The following is a 27,449-nucleotide window of genomic DNA, read 5'->3' as shown; positions in this document are numbered from 1 at the left end:
ATTAAAAGGTCCTGTCATTTTATTTTTAAGTGAAATTTTATCATTATTCTTTTTATTATTATTTGTTTTGTTTTGGATTCCTTTTTTAATTGAATTTGTCTTCAATTTAATCCCTAATCATCGAGTTGATTGGAAAATAGGTTTTATGGTTTTTTCTGGTTTGCCTTCTATGGGGATAACCTTAGTTTTAAGACACGAGTCATTCTTTTGATTGATATTTGTTTTATTTTGGATTTTTTTAATTAAATTAGTATTCATGTTCATCTCTCATCATTGAGTTGATTGAAAATTGAGTTTTGTAATTTTTTCTAGTTTGCCTTCTATAGGGTAACCATGGTTTTAAGATATAAGTAATTAGTTTTGAAGGTTAATCTGAATTGACTTCAGTTTTTTTGTTCTTTTTTAAAATTAATTTTTTTCAATTTCATCATTTAACATTGGGTTGGTCAGGTTTTATAATTTTTTTTCACTTTTTTTTCTTTGAAGTTATTCTAGTCTCATGACTTAGGTTATAAGGTTGGTGGTTTAACCCAAGTTAATTCAGGACTTTTTTCATAACTTTTTTTTTAGATTGATTTTTTTTTCAAGTTTCACCCTTTAACAATGGGTTGGTTTGGAAATTGAGTTTTATAAATTTTTTATAGTGTTATCTCAATCTCATAACTCAAGATGATTAGGTTTAGTTTTTTTTTATCCTTTTTAAATTGATTTTTTTTACAATTTTATCCTTCAATGTTGGTTTGAAGAAAACTATGCTTCAAAAAAAATTTATTTTATTTTTTATGGAGTTATTTCATTCTCATGACCTAGATTGCAGGTTTGGTAATTTAGCTTGGGTTAACTTGTGTTATTATTTTTTTATCTTTTTTTTTTAAATCAAATATTTTTTTCTCATTATGCCCTTCAACATTTTGTTGATTGGCTGCTTTTTTATTCTTAGATGACTTGAAATGTGTTTTAAATGTTATTTTATTAAATTTTTTTATTTTTTTCTTAGTTATTAAGTAAGACTGTATTAGAGACCTTTTTAGAATATTGATAAGATATATTTTTATAATATTAGTAGGTGTAATTTTGTGCGGGCAATCATTGTCAATTTGTTTTGTTATTTTGGTTAATTTATTGTTGTTGCCTATTTTTCAATCATATTATTAAATTAATGAAGCTTATTAAACCCAATTGAGTTTATGCCTCAAGTTTTGGATTTTTATTGCTTCTTTAAAACATGTTTGCGGTGTTTTAACATTCTTTTTATATGTTAAAAAAAAATAGTTCAGCTTACGACACAATATAAACCACCAATCTAATATAAGTTATTTTGCTTGCCACTATGCATAACTACAAACAATCCAAAGAGGTTTATAACCAAATATAAATGCAATATGATTGTATATCTAAGTAATTAATCACCCTAAACTTCATTCTTGGATATCTTGATTTTAATAATCAATTTTGCCTTTAATCTTGTAGAATCCCAAGTATATCCCTTGAAATGAGAATATGATCTAGCAAAATAGAACACACAAAAAAAAATATAGGTTTAAAAATTAATAATTTGTTTCATCGAAAAAAGCATATTTGAAACTTTAGGCCACCACAATTTGAGGCAACGTGGTGATGTTATGCTAGGAGAAGTGCTTGAAGATATAGGTTTGGACATTGATAAAGTTGTATCCTTACTTAAAGTTTTGTGAGCATCCCACTTAGTGTGTGTTTGTGTTAGAGGTGGAAGTTGTGGTTTGGGTGTAGGACCCATTAAAAAAGCTAAGAAAAACAGAGAATATTAGTTTTTGTGGTTGAGTTTTGTGCATAAATGGGTTGTACCTAACCACAACCTCAATCACAAAAGTTAAAACAAACACTCCCTTATTTGAATATTTTTTAGCATTGCGTGATGAATACAAATATCCATTTGTTATGGCACTTAATGGGTAACAATGAGGTGATTTGTAGTTGGAAATTAAGTATTTCTATGAAGACTATGAACTGTGTTGTAGATTTTGGATTTGTGATGTTTAAGTGTCTGGTGATGAAACTTGTATGATGGTATTATGTGATAATAGAATTAATAAATTATGCTACATAAATTGTGGTCATTCATACCACTAGAAATGGTGGTATTATGTGATAATAATAGACCTAATAAATTATGCTACATAAATTGTGTGGTTACCACACACACCAACCACAATAAAACCAAGTGATTTGCATTCTTTACTGGTTTCTATCAAACGTTATACAGCGATCTCCGGTATAGAACTCTTAGAGCCTTTTGTAGGGAGCCTCCAAGGAAGTTGATATGGCGACAGCAGAAGCAGCTTTGATTAAGAAATCAAGAGATATATACAGATCTATCTTGCATGACGAAGCTGAGAATACCACGCAGTGGAGGCATGGTGGTCCTCCCGTATATGATTCCGTAAACCAGCTCTTTGAAGAAGGCAGGACAAAGGTTCTCGACCCTTTCTCTTCCTTTCCTTTGTGCTTATAATATATGTCTAAATTATGTGTTCGTGTGTGTCAGGATTTCTTCTTCGTTTTCTTTCTTGTTTGTCTCTCAAACTCTTTGCTTGTTAACATGGTTTGTAGGAATGGCCAAAAGGGTCTCTAGAAGAAGTAGTGCAAAATGCTATTAAGTCTTGGGAAATGGAACTCTCACACAAGACTCGTTTACAGGACTTCAAGACCATTAATCCTGACAAATTCAAGCTCATTGTTAATGGTACTGTGCCAAACTTGAAACCCGATTTTCTTTTCCATTCTTTGTTCTTATCTGATTTAATTAAACCAGATTAAGGTTAAGGAGATCAAGGACAGGATTATCAATTATGGGAATTGGGAAGCTTCTACCTCACCTGTAAGTACTCTGATGAATATGTGGTTGTGTGACAGGAAGAGAGGGTTTATCAGGAGAAGAAACGCTTAGGCTTGGGAGCTACAATGCTTTGTTGAAAAACTCTCTACCGAAGGAATTTCAGTACTACAAAGCAGATGAAGAAACCTTCGAATCATCCCATGATGCCTTTCGATCTGCCTTCCCTCGAGGATTCGCATGGGAAGTGCTGAATGTATATTCAGGACCTCCCGTTATTTCTTTCAAATTCAGGCATTGGGGTTTCTTTGAAGGACCTTTCAAAGGCCATGCTCCTACTGGAGAGAAGGTTGAGTTCCATGGCCTCGGAGTCCTCAAGGTATGCTTTAAAAAGAATTCCCTACACCAATAAGAACTTGTGGAAGGCGCCGGTAAAAAATCCATAACTACTCTTTTCATCTAATTTAGAGAAGGGGGGAAGCACAACCACTTAGCATGCTAAAAATATCAAAAAGTAAAAAGAAAATCTGGAAAATGCAACAATTTTCACCATTTATGGATCTTATTCAGTGGTTTTTTCAAAAAGGAGAGACTCCAAATTGTCCACATAGCCTCTTTCAACTTTCAAGTTGGCCTTTCAACCGTATCTATAGTTGATTTAGTATTGTTGTATCTTTTAAAAGTATTTTTTATTTAAAAATATACGGAAATAATATTTTTTTAAATAATCTAAAATAAAAATAAAATTAATTTAAAGTAAAAATAAATAATAATAAACAGTGTCGTAATCATACAATTCTGGATTTTATCCACAAGCATTCCTCCTTAACTGCTTGATAAGATTTGATAAAGCCTTTTTATCAAGAAATCACACCTGGCAGCCATTAATGGTATGAGCTGTCGTGCGTTCGTCATTAAATCCTGGGCCCAAAAGCCATTATTGTTTTTTTTCTGGTTCAGAAAAAATTGCCAATGGACTTGAAAACTCTGAATTTCTACTGACATGAAAAGAAAAAAAGGGACAGCCCAAATCCCAATACATAAAATGAAATTACAGAGTGGAACATCTTCATTGATTAAAAAAAAAATTAAAATGATTTCCTTCAACGAAAGTAAAGTGGCTTGTGACCTTTTTATGGGTTCCCAGATAGACGAATCTCAAAGGGCAGAAGATGTGGAGATTTACTATGACCCAGCTGAGTTATTTGGAGGGCTCCTGAAAGGACCGCTGATCTCACCATCCCAATCAGAATCAGAAGACAACACTGCCAGCGTCGCAGCAGCGACACATGGCTGTCCGTTTTCCAAATAAATGTAACTGGGCATGTGTTCTCGCTATGCTTGTGTTTTGTCACTACTGTTTGTACCTTGAATATCAAGCCGCTTGCTTGATTTTATTACCATTTTATCTGTTCCTTGCTGTACGCCTATCCATCCCTCGCATGCAACCTTCAAAAATAAAGCTTTTGTCATCGCAAAAAGGCCTTTTGCTTCTGTATTAGAAATGGGCAGAGGTGGAGCTCCGAGAGCATCCATCACCTTGTTCTTATTAGCAGAGTTTCTCTGAATTGAAGAGAAGCATGCCATCTTCCGCAAAATCTTATATGCGCAGTATACTGCATGGAAGGTCAGACAACGAGTATCTGCAGCTCTTAGAGCTTACCCTGCCGGAACAAGTGGGTTGGCCATGCAGCGACGCTCTCTCTAAAAGGCTGGCAAAAAAGTAACCAAACCCAGCATTTTTATGCCGCATATAGGTGGATGAATTCTGGCTTTAAATCGCCACTTGACAGGCAAGAAAACACAATCGCTGTGTGAGTGAAATAACAGGACGAATGGATGGCACAGAAACGGATTGTTGCTCGAGCAGCGAACTCGGAAATACAGAATATACAACCAAAGTCCACTAGCAGCAGGCTTGCAACTTATTACCACATGCTTTGTCCATAGAATTAGCAATATGAACAAGACTGCCCAGCAACAATATCACAGCTAAAATTTAATGCAGATGGGTTGAAATTGGAATATCTAAGTTACAAGCTTCCACTGATAAAACCAAGTGATACAGATCATAAATATTGTCCAACTCTCCCTATTGTAATACATATTGCCTAACTCTAAAATGGAACAAAATGAATCGACCCATTCAAGGACTCTTAGTTCATATTCCACATGCATTACAACAACAAAAAGAATATAAACGGTATCACTTCAGCGAAATTCAATTTTGGGGTCAATACCTCGACGACCTTCATCTACAAGTGCCAGACTCAACATTTCAGTGCAAAATTGATCATCCGGTTTCAGCCATAAAGCCTGATTGAGAAGTGGATATGATTAAGACCAGATCTTAGGGAACTTTTATGACAACGAAGAGAAGATAGAGGTGGGGGAAGCAGTAAAATCTTGTCTTTGAAATTACACATTATTCCAGATTACTTACCTTGTGGTAGTATGTAATTGCAGCAGTAAAGTTATCCTGCAGAAAAAGGGGACAAAGAAGAGGCACTGATAAGATGGCTTTTAAATCATGACACGGTATCAAATTGTAACATTTCCCAAATTTATAAAGTGATCAAAATTTCAAGCAATCTAATGACAAGTCATTATATCTGCATTAAAAATTAGTTCTCATTCTTCCAAGTCAGCCTGAGTCGGACAAAAGATGATTTGCAATCAGTCACTTTGGCAAACACTCTACCACTTGAAAATAAATAAAAATATGATTTTAGCTTCCAGTAAATACAGGATGTTGTTGGATGACTTGAATAATAGCAAAAGGTTGTCAAACAATCAACATGAGAAACTGAACTGTAGTCCCATGCTAGTTTGTGTTCGTGTTCGTGTTCATGTTCATGTGATGTGAATATTGTTATCAAACCCTAGCAAAAAGTCATTGGAAACATAAATTAGCAAAGATATCATATTGTGATAGCTTTCCAAGACATCTTCAACTTTCATAACCACTTTCATTATTTGCACTAGCCCATTTCAATACCTCTCCCCCTTCTAGTACTCCTAATTTTCTCTGGATAATATTTACCTTTCTCAAACTATTGCTTTCCACTACAACAGCCAAATGATGTCATTTTAACAGACTTAAATTAAAATGAAAAGAACTCAATTCACCTGCAAATGATAAGTGTATGCAAGACCAGCATAAGTACTCAAGCTTCTAGTTGATAGTGTAAGTGCTCTCTCATAGCATGAAATTGCTTCATGGTAAATCCTGAAATAATAATTTGATGTTATTAAGCTGAACAGTAATATGCCATACCATTCATTTATACATGTAATAAGAGAACATTCTATTTCTACAATAATGACTGCAAAGACAGGAAAAGGAGAACGAAACTCCAACTCAAATATGTAAAAATGTCAAACCATAAGTCACGATGCCATGCTTGCTCACAACAAATCAATCATGCAATAAATGAAGAAAGCACTATTTCACCACACAAGCATTAAGGGATTCATTAAAAAAATTTCCATATTATTATTGAATTTTGAGGGTTACAAAGGGCCAAGCTTATCCTCCTTTCATCCCATCAATGGAATTTGAAAAGTATTTTCTATCGCATGATATTATCTGTTGTATTTCACCAAGTGCACCAAGAAAGCTCCCAACTTGATCCTTAAAAACACCTCCACAGAAAGCTACAGGAAAAGAGACAGAAACTAACATGTTTACAAGAAAATGCTAACAACTAAAAAGATGGCCAAAGCTTTCCATATCTAACAACAAAAAAGTACTCATCAATATGGTTTTGCTCAGTTAACTAATTGAAATTAATGGTTACGCAAGTTCAAAGCAATTGGAGGGTTGAAATACTTTTCTTTCTTTCTGGTTGACAAAGACCTCAGCAAGTGTGCATTGAGTAACAAATGCAGAACATATATTAATCATCCCTGCAACAATATGAAAATATCAAGACGCTAAACAGAAAAAAAATTTTGAAATTGAGGATGACAAAGATAATTCATTTCAAGTACAAGGAAAATTCTAGAAAAAAATAGACCAATCATACATCCTAGAGTACCTAAATGGCAAGAAGAAACTAAAAAAAGGGAGTATAACTGCTCATTCCAACAAATTTTAAAACATACTTTAATTTTCTGTAGGCATGGGCAAGATTAATGACAGTGGGTTCCCAAAATTGACTCAACGTAGGAATGTGTTTCAAAGTCTTCTCAAACCACAACACTGCGTTCTTGTACCTGAAAGTGTTAGAGAAACAAAATTATGAAAGTCAAACAGCTTGACTGGGATCAAAAAGTTTACAGCCAATGGCTTTTAGTAAAGAAAATAAATGCTGTTTGCAAAATTGATTATTTGATTCTTCAAAGAAACACCATAAACATTAACAATGCGAAAGAGACCCTGTAAGTAAAATGTCAATCTTTGACAAAATTATGAGGAAAGAAATATCCTTACTCCTTCATATTATAAGCAACAACACCAAGTTCATTGTATACAAGTGGATCTGAAGGGCAAATTGTCTTTGCCTGCATGAAAAACTGAAAAAAGATGATGAATCAGAATGTTGACAAACCATAACAAGAAACAAAAAGAAGAGTCAAAAAGGAAACAGGATTTCAATTGACAAACAAGTAAAGTGCAATATTATGATGTTTGTTGTCCATTCGATTTATGTTCAGTTTGCAAGAAAGCTACAAATAATTCCCCAAAAGGAAAAAGGAAATCATTTGTTTAGATTACAACTACGAAATTGAAGTCAATGCAGCAAATGCTAACCTAAAAATGTGGGTTCGAAACTAGCATTCTTGAATTGAAACATGACAAAACAAAAGCCCTTCATTTTTCTTTTTTATTGAATATGAAGGCAGTGTTTTCTCAAGCATCATGGAAGAATGATGCAGCGCCACTAAAAAACACCAGGGGCTAATTGTGTTATTGAAACACAATTTATCAATTAACCAAACAAAATTGCAATTGGCCAATGTTCAGAGGATAAAACATCACCTGCTCAGCAAGCTTATAGCTGTGAGTTCGCATGTACTCCATCCCAATATACAAAGTTGGTAAATGGCACCTGGAATAACAGAATATCAAGATTCAACCTGTAAAAAGACAATTGATAAGTAATAAGAGGACTTCAACAATGCATAACCTTGGGACCAATAAACCAGACTAATTTTAAATCATTATATCAAATAGGAGCTTTGGGTCAACTTAAACTACCCTTTGGAGATTTTGAGTTGGGGAAAACCAACCACCATTTTTCTGGTTTAAATTAACAACTCCAAACCTAAAAGACCCAATAGCTAGCCAGCCACCAAGCTAGCTCATCACCCAGAAAAAATTAATTACAACAAAGCAATCAAGACAAATTACCTGGCAACACTATAACATTGACATATAAAAAACTCCACCTCAACTTCTTATTATAAAGGAAATACCAATAATTACACTAAGAAAACAAAAGGGAACAGCAACAACAACAAGAAAACACATCACACAATGGAAAAGGTGGGTTAACGATAAAAAAACTAGGATTTCTTCTAAAAGGTATATGGTTAAAATGATATCCCATAATAGTTGAGATTGGGCAAACCATAAGCAGAAGTGGGACGTATACAAAATTTCCATAAATCTAAAATTTTGAATCAATGTAGGCAAGGATAAGAGAGAATGAGAAGGAAAGGTGAGGAAAGAAAAACTTTTGTTCTTTCTTAATTATACGATAGGAAAGAAAGATGAATGCAGCATACAAATTATGGTGAACTTCTTCAATTCTTACAAGTAGAAGGAAATACTAAAAGACAGTGAAACTTTTGAAAAGGTGGCCAATGGCAATAGAGGTCTGCTTGTACCAGCACCAGTGGAGGCTGGCATGGAGGAAACCCATCTGACTCCAAACACATATTTATTTAAATAATTTTTATCTTAAGGATTTTTCCATATATTTGTTTTAACAGTTTTTTGACATGGAATACTTTAATTTTTGTATACTGCTTGCGACCAATTTCATACACATTTCCTTTTTCATATTTATTGTCAATTATATTTTTAGCTTGTTATTGATTGTAAATAATAATATATGGTCTTCCCTTGGAAGCTGTCAAGGAGGCCTAAAACAACTTCCTAAAGTTACGGATGCAGAGGAATTCAAGTGTGCAGGAAAATGCTAAAATATTTTCTTAGAACAACAGCAGCCTAACAAAAGCACATAATGCTCCAAAAACATGTACCTTTCAGTTCAAATAGTGTAAAAATATTATATTATTTTCAACTTGAAGAGGTTAATGAGGTTCTAGTCCAAATTACCCTGGGAATAAACGAGCAGCAGTGCGGTATGCTGACATTGCTTGATCACCCTCTTCTTGAGCAGCATAAGCATTCCCAAAGCCAATCCAAGCAGGTGCAAAGGTTCCATCTAGACTCGTAGCCTTGCTGTATTGCAGAACAAAGAGAAGAAGAATCAGATTTAATCCGTATGGCCAAAAAGAGCACAGTAGGTACATTTTTTATTGAGCTTCGGGCAAAAGTTACCTGAAATAACGCCGTGATTGATCATACTTCTTGATACAGTAGTAGTAACAGCCAACAGCAAACCATGAGAGAGTCCTAAATGACAAGAAGATCTAATAAGTAAACATGATGTTCAATTGCATATTATTTAATGGAAATGTTCGATTACACAATATCTAATAGAAACTCATATTCATGCTTAAGCTGAAGTGAAGTCTATGAGAAAGAAACAAAATCTCTCTTCTCCATCTCTTGTTTTTTTTCCTTTTTCTCTTCAAAATTTTATAATTAGTAATTCAAAAGCATTTGACAATGAAATTCAGATGAGTCCACAGGATATCATTCAAACACAATTTCAAGCAAGAATTGGCAAAATATCAAGAGAAATTTGAAAGAAAGCCAATGGAAGAAGGCACTTATTTTTCCTATGTTTTTTAGCAACCCCGAAACCATCTTCACTTCTAATTTACCATTTTATTTTATCAATTTAAAATCTTATACACCGGTAGATTTCACTTTCCATGATTTTATTGTTGACAATTTGAGGAATTGAAAAACAGGCCACATGAAAATACCACGTGGGCAAGTTTCACACGGACAGAGGATTCTAATAGGCCCACCATTACATTACTTCTTAGGATTTACAATCTTTCCATGCAAAATGGTAGAAATGTATGCATGTGAAAACTGTTGCAGCCAATTATAAATTAGGAGAATCTTAGCTTTGTTGAAGAGAAAGTGACAGTCCTAATGGATGAGAAGTCCAATGACCATAAAAAATGACTTATGCTCTTTAGTACCTTTATTGGACTATACAAATAATCACTGGCAAACCACATGACTATTTCCCATGTTACTCATGAATGGTATTTCAGGTGTAGTAGATGCATGTTTTCCAAGAGTTCTTACTTCCTTCTCTTTAACTTCTTTCTTTGTGTTAATTAGTCAAGCTGTTACTGGAAAAACAAATTATTTGGATAACCACCATGCTCACATTTGATCAATGATGACAAGAAAATTATTCTGTGCCTTGACCACATCTAGAGAGCAAGCCATGGAAGCAAAAAAGGGAAAATAGATAACTCAATCTAAGCATAATCCTTCACAGTGAAAGGGAATTAACGAAAAAAAAAGCTGGTCCTAAGAGTAGTCCTTCAACTCCAAAGAACACAGGTCATATGAGCATATCATAAAAGAAGATGCAGGTATATAAACTCACTTTTGAGGATAATCCTTCACCAAGTTAGATGCCATGAGATACAGCTCATTTGAATTTCCAAGCTCCACAGCAGCTGCTAAATGTACCAATGTACATTTCAAATGAAAAGGGTCCTTCTCAAGCAGACTGCAAAAGAAAAAAGATAAAGCTCAGATCAACTGACACATCTAGGGTGTGTTCTTATCTGTATTCTGTTTGAAATAAGTTAGGAACTCACTCTGAAGTTAGTTCAAAGCATTTCTGATATTCACCACACTGATTGAAGTACTCTGCTTTACAAGCCAAAAGATCAGTGTTGTTTTTTAGTGTATGCGTGAAAGATGGGCTAGAAGGATTGCTATTGCAGCTTTCTTTTTCAACTTCTCTGAATTTGGCTTCTATGACACACTCTTTGTCATACTGTGACAAGGGACTGACATTAGTTTTGGAGAAGCACATAGATTTACTGAAGCAAATAGATTATCTAGAAATAGTTGTTTGGATCATATTGACTAGTATACACTGTAGTTGTGGTGTTCACCTTTTTTATCAAGCATGAGTAGAATGAAGAGAGCCACCTATCTTCAGGACCAAATTGCAAGGAGGAAAGTAGACTAGTTTCTGCAATGCAGTAGCTAATATAAGACGTTTTGAGTATTAAATGACATTGTTATTTCGAGCAATGTGGAGCAATTTATATTCTTTCAGTTAATGAAGTGAATGCCAGAATGGTAATGAATAGAGAAATTCTCAACAATCACCACTTAAACAGTAAATACTACAAATCAGATAGCAATATTCTTCACATGATTCAAAAATGAGGTTTGGAGAACTGTTACCTTCTTCAAATGTGAGCATGTGATTTTCAATAAGGCATTCCAAAGCCTGGCAAACAAGGGAGATACAATCATCATTCATACTTCCAACCAAAATCAGTAAAAGAGATGAGCAAAACTAGAAAGGCAAAAAACTTCAGTTGAATCTATCAAGAAAACTCTTTAATCTTTATCAACCTCTTAATATGGATTTTTGAAGCTTTGCACGGAAAGCTATGTTAATTCTTTTTGCATGCACAAATACTATAATGCAAAGAAACTCTCTTATGCAACCTACAAAGTAAACCAGAAAAAAAAGGTAAACCAAGTGCAATAGCTACCTCATAACATAAAGGATCAGCCTTGATAGCAGCTTTGTACCTTAAATCATCACAAAAGAGTAAATTAATCATTACAGACCAAAGACACAGTAAACTTTCTAGAAAAATAAGATGGCTAAGAAAAGCTAACCAATGCCGAGCTAGAACACGATTTTCCAATGCTTCATATGCCCTACCTCTTAGAAAACATATTGCTGAAGAAATCTATTCCAAAACAGAAAAACAGCATTTCACTAACCAAAATTCAAAGTCATAAATACAAGTTTAATCTATGTATATTCAAGATACATAATCCACATCTTTATCGCAATCAACTAATATAAAGCACCAAAAAAAAAATCTTCAAAAAATCATAAGCGAATTGTGAAAGACAAAGAACAAGACTTGAAATGCTCAAAAGAAAAACTATTGCCAGTTAAAAATAGCATAAGAGAAGAAAAAAAAAACAAAAACTCACATTGATCTCGCGATCTTCACTATCCTTATCTAAGTACATAACATTACAGTCTTTAGTGTCATATACATTTCCATGTTCATCAACTTTTGCATCACCAAGCATTAACAAACACTGGTCCCACTCTTTCAATTCCTCCTGGTCACAATTTTAAAAGAAAGAATTAAAAGTTAACCAAAAAACCCTAAAAGAAAAAAAAAAAATAGTCTTTAGTTTTCAAGATTAAAGATCCAAAATCGAAGATTTACGAGGCATTTGGCGGCGAGGTAGCGGAAACGGAGGTCGCGAAGGACTATTTTGGAGGCGTTGAGGAGGTGGTAGGCGCGGCGGTAGTGGCGGCCGAGGAAGAGGGCCTGAGCTTGCATGTAGATGTCAGCGGGATCGTCGGTGAAGGCGGCGACTTTGTCGGCGAAGAAAATGGCGGAGGAGTATAAGTGCTTGCTCACACAGTCACGCACTACCCCTCGAAGCTTCTCTATCTGCTGTTCTCTCATTTTTATTTTTAGAAAAAATGGAAAATGAGAGTGAGGTCTTGGAGTGAAAGGGAGATTGTAGGTTTTTGATTTGTGCTGTGTAAAAAATATAATACGTATTCGGGAAGGAAAGTAAATGGGCAAATGAGCGGGAGGATTTTTTTTCCGGTTTCGTTAAATGGGTTGATGGGTTGGTTTTAGCCTGGCTTTGATATACTGGATTCTAATTAGCCCACGGACACAATTTTGCCCGGGGGTGGGTATATTGATTTTTTTTAATTTAATTCTTGAGTCTATAAAAATTTAAAAATTTAAAAGTGATAATTTATTTTAATTTATTTTATATATAATTATAAATAGTATAATATGAAAAAAAACCTCGTTAAACCGTATAAAAAAACATTTAGCACTCTTGATTATAATAGCAATCCACGATATATATTAAAAATTTAATAAATATAATTCAAATTCAAGATAAATTAATTATAAATTATACAATACCAACATAATATAAAAAAAATATAATTTTAAATTTTAAAATAATTTTAAATAATTAATAAAGTAATTCAATTTAAACAAAATATCAAAATATCATGAAAGTAAAATGTTTCAACATGAAAAAAAACATAAATAAAATAACATCTTCATTATTAACATGGAAATAAAAATCTTGATCTTATGATGATATAGAAAAAGTTATTAACTAAATATTTCAATAGTTGATTATTTCCATCAAATTTATTCTCATCATCAAAACATATCTCTATATCCTCTAAAGGTATAATAGACAAAGGTACTTCAATAATTTTCTAACTTATATCCTATCCAACAAAAAAGATAAGTTCTTCATAAATCCATTTATTTAATAGATCAATGTTATTAAGACTAATGAGATCTAAAGTATTTCTTATCTTGTTCAAATTCCTGCAAAGTATAAATATAAAAAAAAAACATGAATATAAAACATATATATTAGTGATAAATATTGTTAATATTGTTAATGAAAATAGTAATAATTATTTTCAATATTATTACTAATATCATTGTTATTAAAAATAGTAATAAAAAAGAGCATTTTATACTTGAAATTTAAAAGTGATAATTTATTTTAATTTATCTTATATATAATTATAGATATTATAATATAAAAAAAAATCTTGTTAAACCATTTAGCACAGTTGATTATAATAGCAATTCACGATATATATTAAAAATTTAACAAATATAATTCAAATTCAAGATAAATTAATTATAAATTATACAATACCAACACAATATCAAAAAAATATAATTTTAAATTTTAAAATATTTTTAAATAGTTAATATTAAATAGATCTTTAACTTAAAGTAATTCAATTTAAACAAAATATCAAAATATCATGAAAGTAAAATGTTTCAACATGAAAAAAAACATAAATAAAATAACATCTTCATTATTAACATGGAAATAAAAATCTTGATCTTATGATGATATAGGGAAATTTATCAACTAAATATTTCAATAATTGATTATTTCCATCAAATTCATTCTCATCATCAAAACATATCTCTATATCCTCTAAAGTTACAATAGACAAAGGTACTTCAATAATTTTCTAACTTATATCCTATCCAACAAAAAAGATAGGTTCTTCATAAATCCATTTATTTAGTAGGTCACTGTTATTAAGACTAATAAGATCTAAAGTATTTATTGTCTTGTTCAAATCCCTGCAAAGTATAAACATAAAAAAAAAAACATGAATATAAAACATATATATTAATGATAAATATTGTTAATGAAAATAGTAATAATTATTTTCAATATTATTACTAATATCATTGTTATTGAAAATAATAATAAAAAAGAGCATTTTATACTTGAGTAGTTTAATTAATTAAATTGAATCAGGTTCAATTTGATTCAATGATTTTTCAAACCTAGAACGGAACATGTGAAATAAAACCAGAATATTTGGATTGAAATTTAATCGAAAAATCCAAAATGTACTAAGATTTGAAATAAAATAAAAATTAATTTATTTTTTGAATTGACATAAAATATTTTAATCATTCCATACAAACACACAACAAAATTAAAAATGTTATCATATACTCTATTATCTCTAAAATAGCTTCACTTAGCTCCATTAAAAATTCTCCAATGTAACTTCACGTTTCCATTAAAAACAAATTTGTCTCTATTGGTTTTTAAATCTCAATATCTCCGGACAAGTCTAATATCTGCAGACAAGTATCTAGTCTATATAACCATTTTTTCACTGAAAAGATTATGAATTTTCTCTAAATCCTTGCAATCATTTGTCTCTAAAATGATCATATAACCTTCTCTTGATAAGAACCTCTAAATCCATCACAAAAACCTTTACCTCCACATAAGACTCAATATTTCAAGAGTCTTTGAATTTATATCTAAAATCAAAGACTAAAGGAGCAATGTTGATAGAAAAAAAAAAGAAAAAAAACCCACCTCACACCTTTGTTATAGCAACAGCGACCTGTGTGCTTGCTCATATGCTAAAAGATGAGCTATTGGCTAGGTCAGACGAGACCACTGGTTATCTCGTCCTAGCCCATCGACCAATAAATTTCTATCTTATAGTTATACATATCATCGCCACCTTATTAACTACATATGCGAGCCACCCTACCCAACTACTTGCAAGGACTAGCTATGCCACCCATACATCATCTACCTAGCATCTTGGGGATAGTGAGTCATGAAACAATTTCTTAAAAGGAGCTTCAATCCCTATCAAGGTCACAACACTTGTGTCTCAATTACACACAACAAAATACATCTTTTATCCTTTTGATTTACCTGCTTTTCACTTGAGTAACCAAACTAAAAACTAACTTAAGTATTAAAGAGTTTGGGTACATAAAATATGGGAGGTCAGTGGTAAAATAAAGGGATAGCGTTCATCAATAACTAAAGGATGGTTCATGGCAGACAACAGGAGCAATTGAAACAATAGAAGATGGTCATCGTTCCCAGAGCTTTATCAAGTTTCAGTACCCAGAAACTCTTTAGGTGTAATTGCAGGCAATAGCTTGTAGGTTTTGTAATCGCTGGTGTATATTCCCACTGGCAATAATTAGTTTGCAAGCTATAAGTTACTCGAATAATTGTTTTTAAAAGTTTTTTAAAAAAATTGTATTATAATAATATTTTTTTTAGTTTTTTAAATTTTTTTAACATCCGCGTATTCAAGCAATCTAAAAATATTAAAAAATTTAATTTAAAATAAAATTTTTTTAAATATAAAAATAAATAGAATATTCAGTTTGTACCTTCAAGAATGATTTCCTCTATAATCATGTCTAGAAGAGTCCTAATTCATGCACATAATGTGGCGACAATGAATTTAAGCTTATGTTTCTTTTCCACTTCCTGTGATTGAGTCAAGAGTCTCCAAGCCTTTATTAAATCAATTATTCGTTGTCTGATAACAACTTAGTTTTAATACATTGACTAATTAAGATTATCCCACTTTATAGATAAAAATAATATATTTTAGGAGTTTAACAACATTGTAATCTTCTTTCCAGGCAGCTACTTTGACATTATTGTAGGGTTTGTTTGGGATTTTGATGATAGTTATAGTTCAATGTATTTTTTATTAAAAAAATATTTTTTAAAAAATTATTTTTAAAATTAATATAGTAAAATAACCTAAAATTATAAAAAAATAATTTTTAGTATTTTTATTAAATTTAAGAGAAGGTGATTTTAACCGTATTTCTAAACAAACTTAAAATTAAATGAAAAAATTTAATTATCTTAATTTAACTAATCATGAATTAAAATTTGGTTCATAAAATATAAAACAAGAGTGCTAAGATATGATATAAAACAAGTTCATGAAATATAAAACAAGAGTGCTGAGTTAAGATTCAGGTTTACTCACTAGACCATACCGGCTTTTAAAACCATGCTTAAAATAAAGAGAAGCCGGATTTCCTTACTGTAGAAAATCCCATTCCGTTAAAGGGGGGAGAGAATGAACTTCTGTCCAATCAAACATGAAGAAAGGGAATTGAGGATTCCAATTCCGATTTCCGTCATTTTTTTTAAAATTATTTCGCCACAAAAGTTTTAAAAACACAACTATCGGGAGCATTTTGACGTCATAGGTGGCTATCATTGATAGAAGGTTAAAGTTAAATAATAATTGGATCTAATAATTTTATCAAGCATATGGTTATCGGTCCAAAAAGGTGTAATTAATTTTAAATGGTTGGTTTGGATATATATAATCAATTGAAAAAAGAAATTAATCTTGTTTGATTTATACTATCATAAATTTGAAATTTATTATTGTAATTACCATTTTTTTAAAAAAATAAATTTTCATGCTCTGGTTTCAGTTGTAGACATAAGAAATTTGAGATTGAAATTTTAAGTAAGTTCACATTTATTTCACATAAAATATATTCTTTATTTTTTCATATTTAGTTAGAAATGTTTTATGCTCAATAATAGGAAATATCTTGTGATACAATATTATTATTGAGAGTATTTTTGTTTTTGTGTTTAAAAAGTATTTTTGAAATTTTTTTAATTTTCTTACTTCAAATTATTATTTTTATTTTGAAGTACTAATATAAAATATAAAATTTAAAAAAATAAAAAAAATATTTTAATATATTACTAAACAAAAAAATATTTTTAAAAATAACTACTATTATAATCTCAAACACTACTTCAATCCTGAATTCCTCCACTATTCTTGTCATTTTTTTAATAATTACTTTTTTGAAATATTAAATAATTATTTTTAAATGATTTCATTAAAATAATAATGTAGTTTCATTAAGGAAAGATATCGCATATAGACATTTAAAAAAAAACAAATTATTTTACACCCAACCGACGAACGGAACCTAAATTATAATTACAAAGCCCTGAATGACACAACGAGTGAGATCGAAACTTGGTCCTTCCATCAGGGGAATAATTATGTTTGAGATTTTGACAATAGTTATAGTTTAAATTGTGTTTTATTAAAAATATATTAAAATAATTTTTTATTTTTTTAAGAAATTATTTTTTATTTCAATATATTAAAAAATAAAAAAATTAATTTTAAATAATTTTTTTAAATTAAAAAATATATAATTTACATCACTTTCAGATAGAATTGAAATATTTGATACCAACACACGTCTGGTCCATAAAAGCACAGTAGCTTGGAAGCTAAATTATAAAGTGTTAATGATATATATATATATAGGGCTTTCTGTAATTATCATCACTAACTTTATTAAATAGTGCCAATATTTTGCTCTTAAAATTTTTATTTTGATCTACATATTTTATTTTTCTTATAAATAGGTCCTTAATTGAAGTCTTGTATTATCCTCACATTTTACAATAAATGTGATTTAGTACTTAAATGATTTTTTCCCATTAAATCCCTGCAAGTCAAAATTGTGATAATACATATATGATATTGTTGGACACAAAAGTTTTATTTTTTTAATGAATATATCTAATTAAATTCACTTAATTAATACCTTGTCCATCAAACAATTTAAAATTAAGAAAAAAATTATTTAAGAAACAATACATTTATGATGATATGAGAGCCAAAAAAAAACAGAATTTAAAGTAAAAACACTTCAATGATCTAAAAATAATAATTTACTTTTTAATAGAAATATGTGTTTCCTGTAACATCACATAACTATTAAGAAATAAAAAAAAGTCATTAATATTATAATAAAACTATCAAGTAATAAAATAATGTATTTATATAATAGGTGGTATATTTCATGTGTTTTTTTGTTGTTGATATATTATATTCAACAATAAAAGTACCGATGAAATAAAATATATAAAGTTTATTTTGATATATTTTGTCTGTTAATAAATTCATCTGTAGAATTTTTATTGGTAAATCACAAATTTTTGACAAGAGTTTTTCTGACAAATTATTTTTGTATGTGATCACGTCAATAAGTTTCTTGTTAATAGACTATAAGTATAAATATCAATAAAAAACTCCATTGATAAATCTATCTAAAATTTTGATAGTGTAAATCACTGAGAAGTGGTTTTACTTTGGTTTTGGTTTTTTTATATTATCATAAATCTATTATTTTTCAATAATTTTTTTATATAATTGAAATAGATTGATTGAAAAAAAAAAAGAATTAAATAAACTTAAATTGATATACCCATTGAAAAAAAAAGTTTTGTTTTCTTTATTGGATTATGGACATGGTTCAAGATATATCTATTATCGTAATTTTGACCAAGTTTGAGATTTGGTTTGTAATTACTTAATTTAAAAAAAAAAAGCAATTAGGAATTAAATTGTATTTATTATAAAACATAAGGATTGATCCAATTAAAACTTACTTGTAAGAAATAAAATACATGAAACAAAAGAAAATTCTTTAAGAAATTGTAGAGATCAAAATGTACATCAATAAAACATTGAATATTTTAAGCATATAAGTGTCATAATTTAACAGTGTTGATGACAGTAAATGATAGGAAGACGTAATGATAACAATTATATAATGCAATCATGGTGGTGGTTTAGTGAATTTTGTAGTGTTTTATTTGTTTATTTAGCTTATAAAATATTTAATAAATTCAAAAATTAATTATGATTTATATAATCTGGTCCAAACATCTAAATTATATAAAAAAAACAATTATATAATGTACAAAAATGATTTCAATATAAAAAAATAATACAATAACCCTTCAAATATAAATACACCAACATGGATCATTACAAATTTTTTTTATATATATATTTTTTAACGATAACGTCCACTAGCATGAAAACTTTAATGACGTGACACTTAAGGTACTCTTAAAAGCTTCATGATAGTGCCTTTCCTATACTTGATTGAACATGAGATCTCCAAAAATGTGTGATTTGTAGGCCTTTCCTTAGATACAGTAATTAATATCACTGGCAGTACTTTGGAAATCTATAGACATCAACTTCGCCACAGAACTTTTTTTTTTAAAAAAAAAATCAAAACTCAAAAGGGATAGACATGTCTCCAAATCCTCTATACTTATTAGCAATATATATATATATATATATATATATATATATAGCCTCAGTCACCTTACAATACACTGTTTTTTCTCATATGTTTAAATGACTTTAGGATCTTAATCCTTGACCAAGCCTTAACTTTCTACCAGACAATACCAAAACCTCCTCAGAAGTAACCACTTCTGCTACACAGTATACGAGCATATCTAATAAGAGCCGGCTCTCTCTCTCTCTCTCACTCTATCTCTCTCTCGATGGAAAATATGTCCGAAGCATCGCCGTCAGTGGACTCATCATCAACAGGAAGTTCTTCATCGGCATGTCCAAGTATTCAAATGGTTTCGAAATCAGACTCAGAGAGGCTTCTTGGCAAGTACTTTGATGCGTCCCAATATGGTTTTGATTATGAGCAAAGTAGCCTGTGGTCTCCACTAATACCAGCTCGAAAGGTTTTTTTGGCTTCACCAGCAGGCCATATATGCTACGAAGATGAGTTTTTCTCAAAGCTCAAGAAAGCAAAGAGGGCGTGTAGGAGGCGCTTTCCTTGTTTCAATGTATGTGTGCTAATTATGCAATTCTCTTTTTAATAATGCAATTTGTGTTTGTTTCAGTTCACCAGGGTCTCTTCATCATGTTTTATACTTCTCTATTTTTCACTTAAATATTATACGTGAGCGATTTCCTATGACACTATACGCTTGTTCTTCCCCATTCAATTTAGTTCACTGCATTTTCTGAAATATTCCCTCTTTGTTAAGATTATGTATTGATATTTTTTAAAATTAATTGTCATCTGGGTAACATTATGTGATTAAGTTTTATCCAGAAAATTGATGTTGAATCCCTTTCTTAATTTATTTGCAGCACACCTTTTGGCGCACTTCAAGACGACAACCTTAATTGGTGCCATCCCCACCTTAATTTCTTTTCCAAAGGCATGTTTTATCTCAAATCCCCATTCCCAAGCTGCATTGGGAAGCTTTTGTCAAAAAGGTTCGATTCACAAATGAATCCCAAGTATTTGTGTTTAGCTACGATACATGCACAAACCTATATATTTTTATGAAACATATGGCTACATGTAACCTTGTGCTATCTACTTTTTCATTCTAAAACTGCAGCATATATACGATACCATTCTTATATATCAACCGAGTCAGAAGGGTTTTCAAGTCCAAACAGAACCCTTGAAGTATATGGTCTTGTACAACGTTTCTATACAATTTTATGGTATAAATTCATGCACTTTTATTCCCAATAGAACAGTATATGCCATTTTTTTTTATCTATATAATTACTTGTATGATATACGTTCCATACTTTAAGTCCTTTAACAATTGTGTCCCCCTATAAATTCTTGATTAAATACCAGTTTAATTTGTGTAATATATATACATATATATGAACTGATTCCAAAATAAAGTATACCATGGGGTCGAATATATTTGAATGAGTACAATGACGCATCATGGGACAGGGTCTGCAAGCTAAACACCAAGCAAAAGGGATTTTCAGACTGAGTTTCCTGCTAAAAAGCCAGATATTTGCTTTCGAATAAGAGGACACTGAGTAACGGTTCAATTATTATCCAAAGGTGTAACAAGCTTTCTTTCTGTTTTTCAAGACCCTTCTTTTGTCTGCTGATAACTTGAATAAGATTCCCTCTCCTTTACTGTTTCGGTATGGAAATGAAAGCATGGGTCGGTTCTAAAGTGCAGCTATGGTAGATGCTCTAACCAGCAAATAGATTCCTCACTCTCTTTTTTTCAATCTTCTCATGGCTTTCATTTTATGTAATTGATCTCATATATTTAAAAATGAGTACATTTAGGATTACGTCTACTTATTTTTAGATTTAATATCTCATTGAAAATAATTTTTAATAATGATTTTAATATGAATATTAATAATATAATTAAAATAAATTATGAGTAAATAAAAAAATTAATTTTAAAAAAAACTTTGATTAATGTGTTTTTATAAAACTCAACATTCTATTTCAATAAAAAAAAAGTATAAGATTTTCTTTTAGTAGTTTATGTAGTGGAAAATTGAATAATAAAAATAAAACTAAGTAAATTGAGCTTTAAATATAAGCCATATTCTCGAGCGTAGGCTCAAGCCTCAGGTTTGAAATAATTTCTTGAATTGTAAAGAATTATTATTTTTTATCAAATTATTTTGGATTTAAGTTTAGATTTAATATAAAATTATATTTTGAATAATAAAAAATTATTTTTTACCCGCTCATTTAGTTTAGCTAGCCTACAAACGAATAGTCTGAATAATAAATTTCCTCTTCATGGAGATTAATTAAAGCAAATCAACAAGAATTAATTTAAGCAAACCAACAAGAATTAATTTTGGAAATGTAACCCACGGTGATTTGCAATTTTTGTAATGGTAACTTTGAGCCTTGAATTTAAAAAAGAAAGGTAAATTTGTTTTTAAAACATACAAACTATTATACTTTTCAGTTCATAAGTCAATATATAATATTCAAAATCAATTATAATTTAAAAATAAAAACTAACAAGAAACAAAAAAAACCCTAACAAGTCTTTTAAATAAATCTTTATATTCACTGTATATATTATCATAAAGTTTTCTACATAAAAATCCATACAACACAACCTTAATTTATACTTTCTGAAACAGACATACACTTAATTCATTTTTATAGTCAAGTCCCCTTTATGTTATGGCATCATCTTCCTCTTCACATAAATCATCTTTCTTATCGGTATTTAAATTTGTTAGCTTATTTATCCTTTTATACATTCTTCTTAGATAATGTAATCTTCATCTTTATCTTTTATGAAAGTTAGGAATTTATTAATTTAATGATATTTATCATAAACTCAATCATAAAATTCTTATTAATCAAGCATTCAATGCCATAAATATAATACATCATTTTTATTTAATAGTTGGGTTTCACGTGACATTTTATTAACAATTCAATAAATTAGTCATCCCAACAATATTAATTTTATATAAATCAATTTAAATTAAATTATATATTTTAGTCATCAAATGAATTAATATCATCAGTCCATTACCAGATAACTAGTTCCACAACATAACTCATTGAACACTAATCCCATTACTGGCTAATTAGTCCTATCCTTCTCTTTTTCTTTCATGGCATATAATACAATTAAAATAGATACATAACACATTTAAATAAATTACAATTATTAAAACTTAAGAAACACTCTTAACAAAAAAAAAAAGATGTAAGGTATCTATTTATTACTCACAAAGATTCCACTCTATTTCTCTAAGAACATCTCCTATAACATCAAAATTATAGATTAATCACTAATCCATTCGTTTAATATAAGTGTCATTATTCTGTTCCACATTAAATTTTTTTATTCAATTTAAACCCTTTACTCGTAAAATCATGTTGTACTTATTTGTTTTCACACATGTTTAGGCTTAACTTATCATTCTTTTCTACCACATTATTTATATATATATGTATTTCTATTCAAGTTTGCAAGCCGGGCACTAACATTATTTTCTTATTACAACACATTTATTTATCTTTATAATAATACTGTAGTAGTACACATAATTTATAATAACATATTTATTTCAACCTTTATTCACCATCCTATTTCAATCAATCTTAGCCTAAACATACATTTAGGCTAAGTATACAGAATTCTCAACAATATCTTCTAAATTAAAGTCTAAATATAATTTATTTATAACATATGCATGCAACCTCAATTTCACACTTAAACCAATTCTATTCACAAGTTAAATTAACAAATTTGACTTTTAACTTATTCTTATACATAAACAACATTGTCCAAGGTCATTTAGTATCATTATATCACAATTAAAATTAATTTTAAGTAAACAATTTCAAAGAATTCCTTCCTTCCTACATCATAGAAAGTTTAAGCTAAGATAAAGAAATCCACCCCCTCTTTTTTTCACACATCACGTACATTAATATCCTTATTTAACATCACTAAACACAAATAAAAAATAAATTATTTATTCTCATTCAATCTCTAACAATTTTTCTCCTAGTCTGAACTTATCATTAAAAAAAAGTATAGATTTTTATGCAAATTAATGTCTCATCCAACCATTAAATACATCACATATCATAATTAAAAATAAATCTCATGCCAATTTAAACCACCAAATTCAAACCCTCTACACTAGTTATAATTAAAATATGTATTTCAAATGAGCTCATTATTTTCTTTAATTTTCTTTTCAATTATTTCATTCATATTCATTTTGTACCTAAACTATCACAATTCTACACATGTTTCATAACAACTAAATAAACAAACTCATCCCTTTAAACTTAATCTTTAAATGGAGGCATAGCTTTTCTTTTTATCTTTTACAAATTAATAGAATACCTAATCATTTTGTATGTATACCACAATTCTACTTAATTTACATAACAATTACTTCAAACGAACCCAATTTCACTTTCCTACATCTAAATTGAATTTTCCATCACTAGAAGTAGAGGTGGTTTTTCTTTTCAATTTATTGTACTTGATTTATTTTTCATACACAAATCAACATTTCAACACAAAACATCAATATAAACAAACTAACATCATAACTTAAATTTACACAACATTAACATATTTATTCTTTCATCCAACATAAAATCATCTTAAATAATCACTTTAAATGTGTTTCTTACCTTCTAAACACAAGCTTTATTCAGGACTTCTCCTTCCATTCTTCAATTCTTTATTTCTCTCTCTAGTTTTCCAAACCCTTGCTTTAACTCCTCTAATCACTAATAAAACATGTTTTTCATGCATAATTCTACTTTACCCATTCTTTTAATCTCATATTTTTTTAAGGTTTTTCTCTCAATTATTGATCTAGAACACCAACCCTTTCATCCTCTCTTTTTATTTCTTTTATTAGGCTAAAACAACTTTTAAATAAAGGAGATTTCCTCTTATTTATACTTTTGCCACTACTTTTTTATGTCTTGTATTATTGAACTCTTATTGAATTGAAATTCTAAATCAAATTAGGTAAACGTGTCATAAGACTCCATAAAATACTTCAGTCCGATCCGAGTGTTGGATTGAAAGTTATGTGCAATTACATAAAATTGGTCGGTTTGTGATTTTTCATCAAAAATTCAAATTTTTTCATTCCATTCTTGAATAAGTCATATCAATCATTTCTTTAGATTCTTGAGATCATTTTTTATTCCTAGAATATTTTTATTTTCCTTTCATTATTAATTTCATTTACAAACTTTTTACTATTTCATAGTAACGTTACCACTTTTAATCTGTACTTATACCATCATTCTTTTCTTTTCTTTTGTATCATATTTTCTTATTATTTATTAATTACTACCATATTAATATCTTGGTATCATTTTTTTTTATATTTTTCTTACTCTTTAATCCGTAAAAAATTGTTATTGATTTCATCATCATTATGAATTTTAAACTAAAATTCATAATTCTTGTAGGAACCCCATCTATATTTTTTTATTTAATAATGGAGACTTTTTTCTCTGTTTCACATCATATTTTTTATTATTTATATTGCTTACTGATTTTTTTCATCTCACGTTTCTACTTCTCGTCAAGTTATTTATACTTTAGGTCCTATAGTTACGTAGGGGTTTACAAGTAATTACTATAATTATTTTTGCATTAGTTTTAGTTCTAAAAATTAGTATTAAAAAAGGTTGAGAGATAGATGTTCGACATATCAAGCAACAACTTATTTACCTTGTTTTCTACTATTTTCTCAGCTTTTTTTATCCTTAAGTTTTTTTCCTATTTTCTCTCTATTTTAGAGATTGGTTTCTTCTTATTTGTAGAAACATTTTGAGTTTTATTCCTTTAGATTTGTATACCTTGTTAATAAATACAAATAAACTAGGTGGTGTTATGAAAATCTTATTAAAATCATTTAGTTTGTACCAAAAGATCAGTGATAAAGCTTTTAAAATGAATAATTAATCTTTGAAAACAATAAATTTTCATATGAATCATATTACAAGTTTTTCAACAAGTAAATATTACGAAATAATATTTATTATTTATGCTAATTTTATTCTAACGTGTTTATTGAGTTTTAAGAATTTAATTTAATCTCATTTTTTGAATTATTTTTTGTAAACTTAGTATCTTTATATACATATGTCTTAATATAAACTAAACAAAATTTTTCATAACATTAAAAAAATAATTGTCCTTTAAAGCTCATCTTTTGGTTTTTATGATTCATGCTACTTTTGAACTTGTTTTATCTCGTTTTTGGTAATGCAATATAGATTGCTTTTGTAAAAGTGAATTTTAATTGAAAATGCATCAAAATGATGTTTTTAAGTTTTATTTTTATTTTTATTATCAGTACATCAAAATCATGAAAAACTAAAAAAATATCAATTTGATGCCTTTTAAGATGATTTAAAAATCACTATAAAAAGCAGGTTGAACTAAACAAAGAATTAGATCGTTGATTTTCATAGTAATTAGCAGTTCTTATCTTGTCAATAGAAAAAGGGTTTTAATTTTGAATTATTTTATAAAATAATATTTTATGAATTTGTAATTCTTTAGTAGATTTCAAATTATAAAGGTGATTAGGCATGCTAAAATTACCAGGAAAATGCTCCAAAAAAAAAAAAATTCCAAATATGTCAATATAATTTCTATGTTCAGAAAGGTGTCTTTTTTAGTAAATGAAAATTAGATCTAAAAAAATATTTGTTTCTTACCCTCGGTTTTACAAACTTCCCTCGGTTTTACAAACTTGTGTTATCTTAAATGAAAATTGATAAAAAAATTTTTAGCACCATTAGACCATAAAGACATGAAATTAACATTTTTAAATGAAAAAGTGGTAAAAAACTTCCTATAAAAATGGAATTTTCCTGGCTGAGTTATAAGACTGAGTTATCCTTATAAAAACAAGTTTCTTGTGGAATGAAGGACAATCGATGTTTAAGTGAGTTTGGTTGATCATGTGATAATCATGTATAAAGTTAATAAGATGAAAAATAGTGTTTAGTTATGTGTAGAGAAGCTCTATGTGTTCTCGTTTTGCTGTTGAGATGAAAAATAAAACATAATTTTTCTCTCTTAATAAATATGAGAATATATAGTCTATATTGAAAGATATTTGAAAAACTCTAGAGTAACTTATAATGAAATGTGGCCCTTTCCACTATGATAGCTTTAGTTGAAGTTGTAGCTTGTACAACTCAACGTGGTGCTAGCTCAAAATAGAAGAGAATCGATATAAAAAATAATAAAAATATAGAGAGAGAAAAAATAAAGAGAGCCTAAAATAGTACTATTCATGGGAAAGCTTTACAAATGAGTTTTAAGTCTTGTGAAGGTACATGTTTGGAAGACTTTAACTAGCTAACAGGCACAAAATACTTATAATGTAAAAGTCTACCTCTATCCATGCTTGTATAAATTGTTATCTTTATAGGCATGCCTTTGAGTATTTACTATTTTTTAATTTCATAAGATAATTTTTATCAATATTTCATGGAGAAAGATCCATGATCTTTTAAAGACAAGTGGTTGCGGGACCTCGAGATACTTAGTCATAAAGACCTTGAGATAATTGGTCACTGGACCTAGAGAAAATTGGTCATGGGGACTCAGAAACATAATGGATATAAATGGAAACTTTTCCGTGGAAATTTCATAGAGACCCTTTGAGTTTGGAGACATAAAGATGCACTATTTTGTTTTTGAAAATTCAAAAAATGATGGAGATATAATTTTTAGATTTATCTTATCTATGGTAGTACTTTATAAAGACTATTTCTTATTTGTTTATATTATATC

General features: G+C 29.4%; 3 protein-coding genes across 3 annotated transcripts; 2 read left to right on the top strand and 1 right to left on the bottom strand.

The window, feature by feature from the left end:
• The first annotated feature begins 2,174 nt into the window (after positions 1–2,174).
• LOC105139361 (pathogenesis-related family protein) lies at positions 2,175–4,310 on the top strand. The gene is made up of 4 exons (XM_011045773.1): positions 2,175–2,452; positions 2,590–2,722; positions 2,893–3,191; positions 3,960–4,310. The coding sequence occupies exons 1-4, from the start codon at positions 2,300–2,302 to the stop codon at positions 4,122–4,124; spliced, it is 750 nt and encodes a 249-aa protein (XP_011044075.1). The 5' UTR covers positions 2,175–2,299; the 3' UTR covers positions 4,125–4,310.
• Positions 4,311–4,707: 397 nt separating this feature from the next.
• LOC105139360 (anaphase-promoting complex subunit 6) lies at positions 4,708–12,711 on the bottom strand. Its single transcript, XM_011045772.1, has 16 exons — positions 12,362–12,711; positions 12,117–12,251; positions 11,790–11,863; positions 11,660–11,699; positions 11,343–11,388; positions 11,045–11,124; positions 10,742–10,923; positions 10,525–10,650; positions 9,327–9,401; positions 9,102–9,227; positions 7,797–7,866; positions 7,248–7,330; positions 6,920–7,030; positions 5,942–6,041; positions 5,256–5,291; positions 4,708–5,128 (listed from the first exon to the last, which is right to left on the bottom strand). The coding sequence occupies exons 1-16, from the start codon at positions 12,605–12,607 to the stop codon at positions 5,024–5,026; spliced, it is 1,635 nt and encodes a 544-aa protein (XP_011044074.1). The 5' UTR covers positions 12,608–12,711; the 3' UTR covers positions 4,708–5,023.
• Positions 12,712–19,726: 7,015 nt separating this feature from the next.
• On the top strand, positions 19,727–20,870 carry LOC105139359 (uncharacterized). Its single transcript, XM_011045771.1, has 2 exons — positions 19,727–20,168; positions 20,479–20,870. The coding sequence occupies exons 1-2, from the start codon at positions 19,869–19,871 to the stop codon at positions 20,512–20,514; spliced, it is 336 nt and encodes a 111-aa protein (XP_011044073.1). The 5' UTR covers positions 19,727–19,868; the 3' UTR covers positions 20,515–20,870.
• Positions 20,871–27,449: the final 6,579 nt, after the last annotated feature.

This window comes from Populus euphratica, unplaced genomic scaffold (assembly GCF_000495115.2).
Source record: "Populus euphratica unplaced genomic scaffold, PopEup_1.0 scaffold90.1, whole genome shotgun sequence".
Lineage (NCBI taxonomy): Eukaryota > Viridiplantae > Streptophyta > Magnoliopsida > Malpighiales > Salicaceae > Populus > Populus euphratica.
This window is presented reverse-complemented; position numbering and strand designations above follow the sequence as displayed.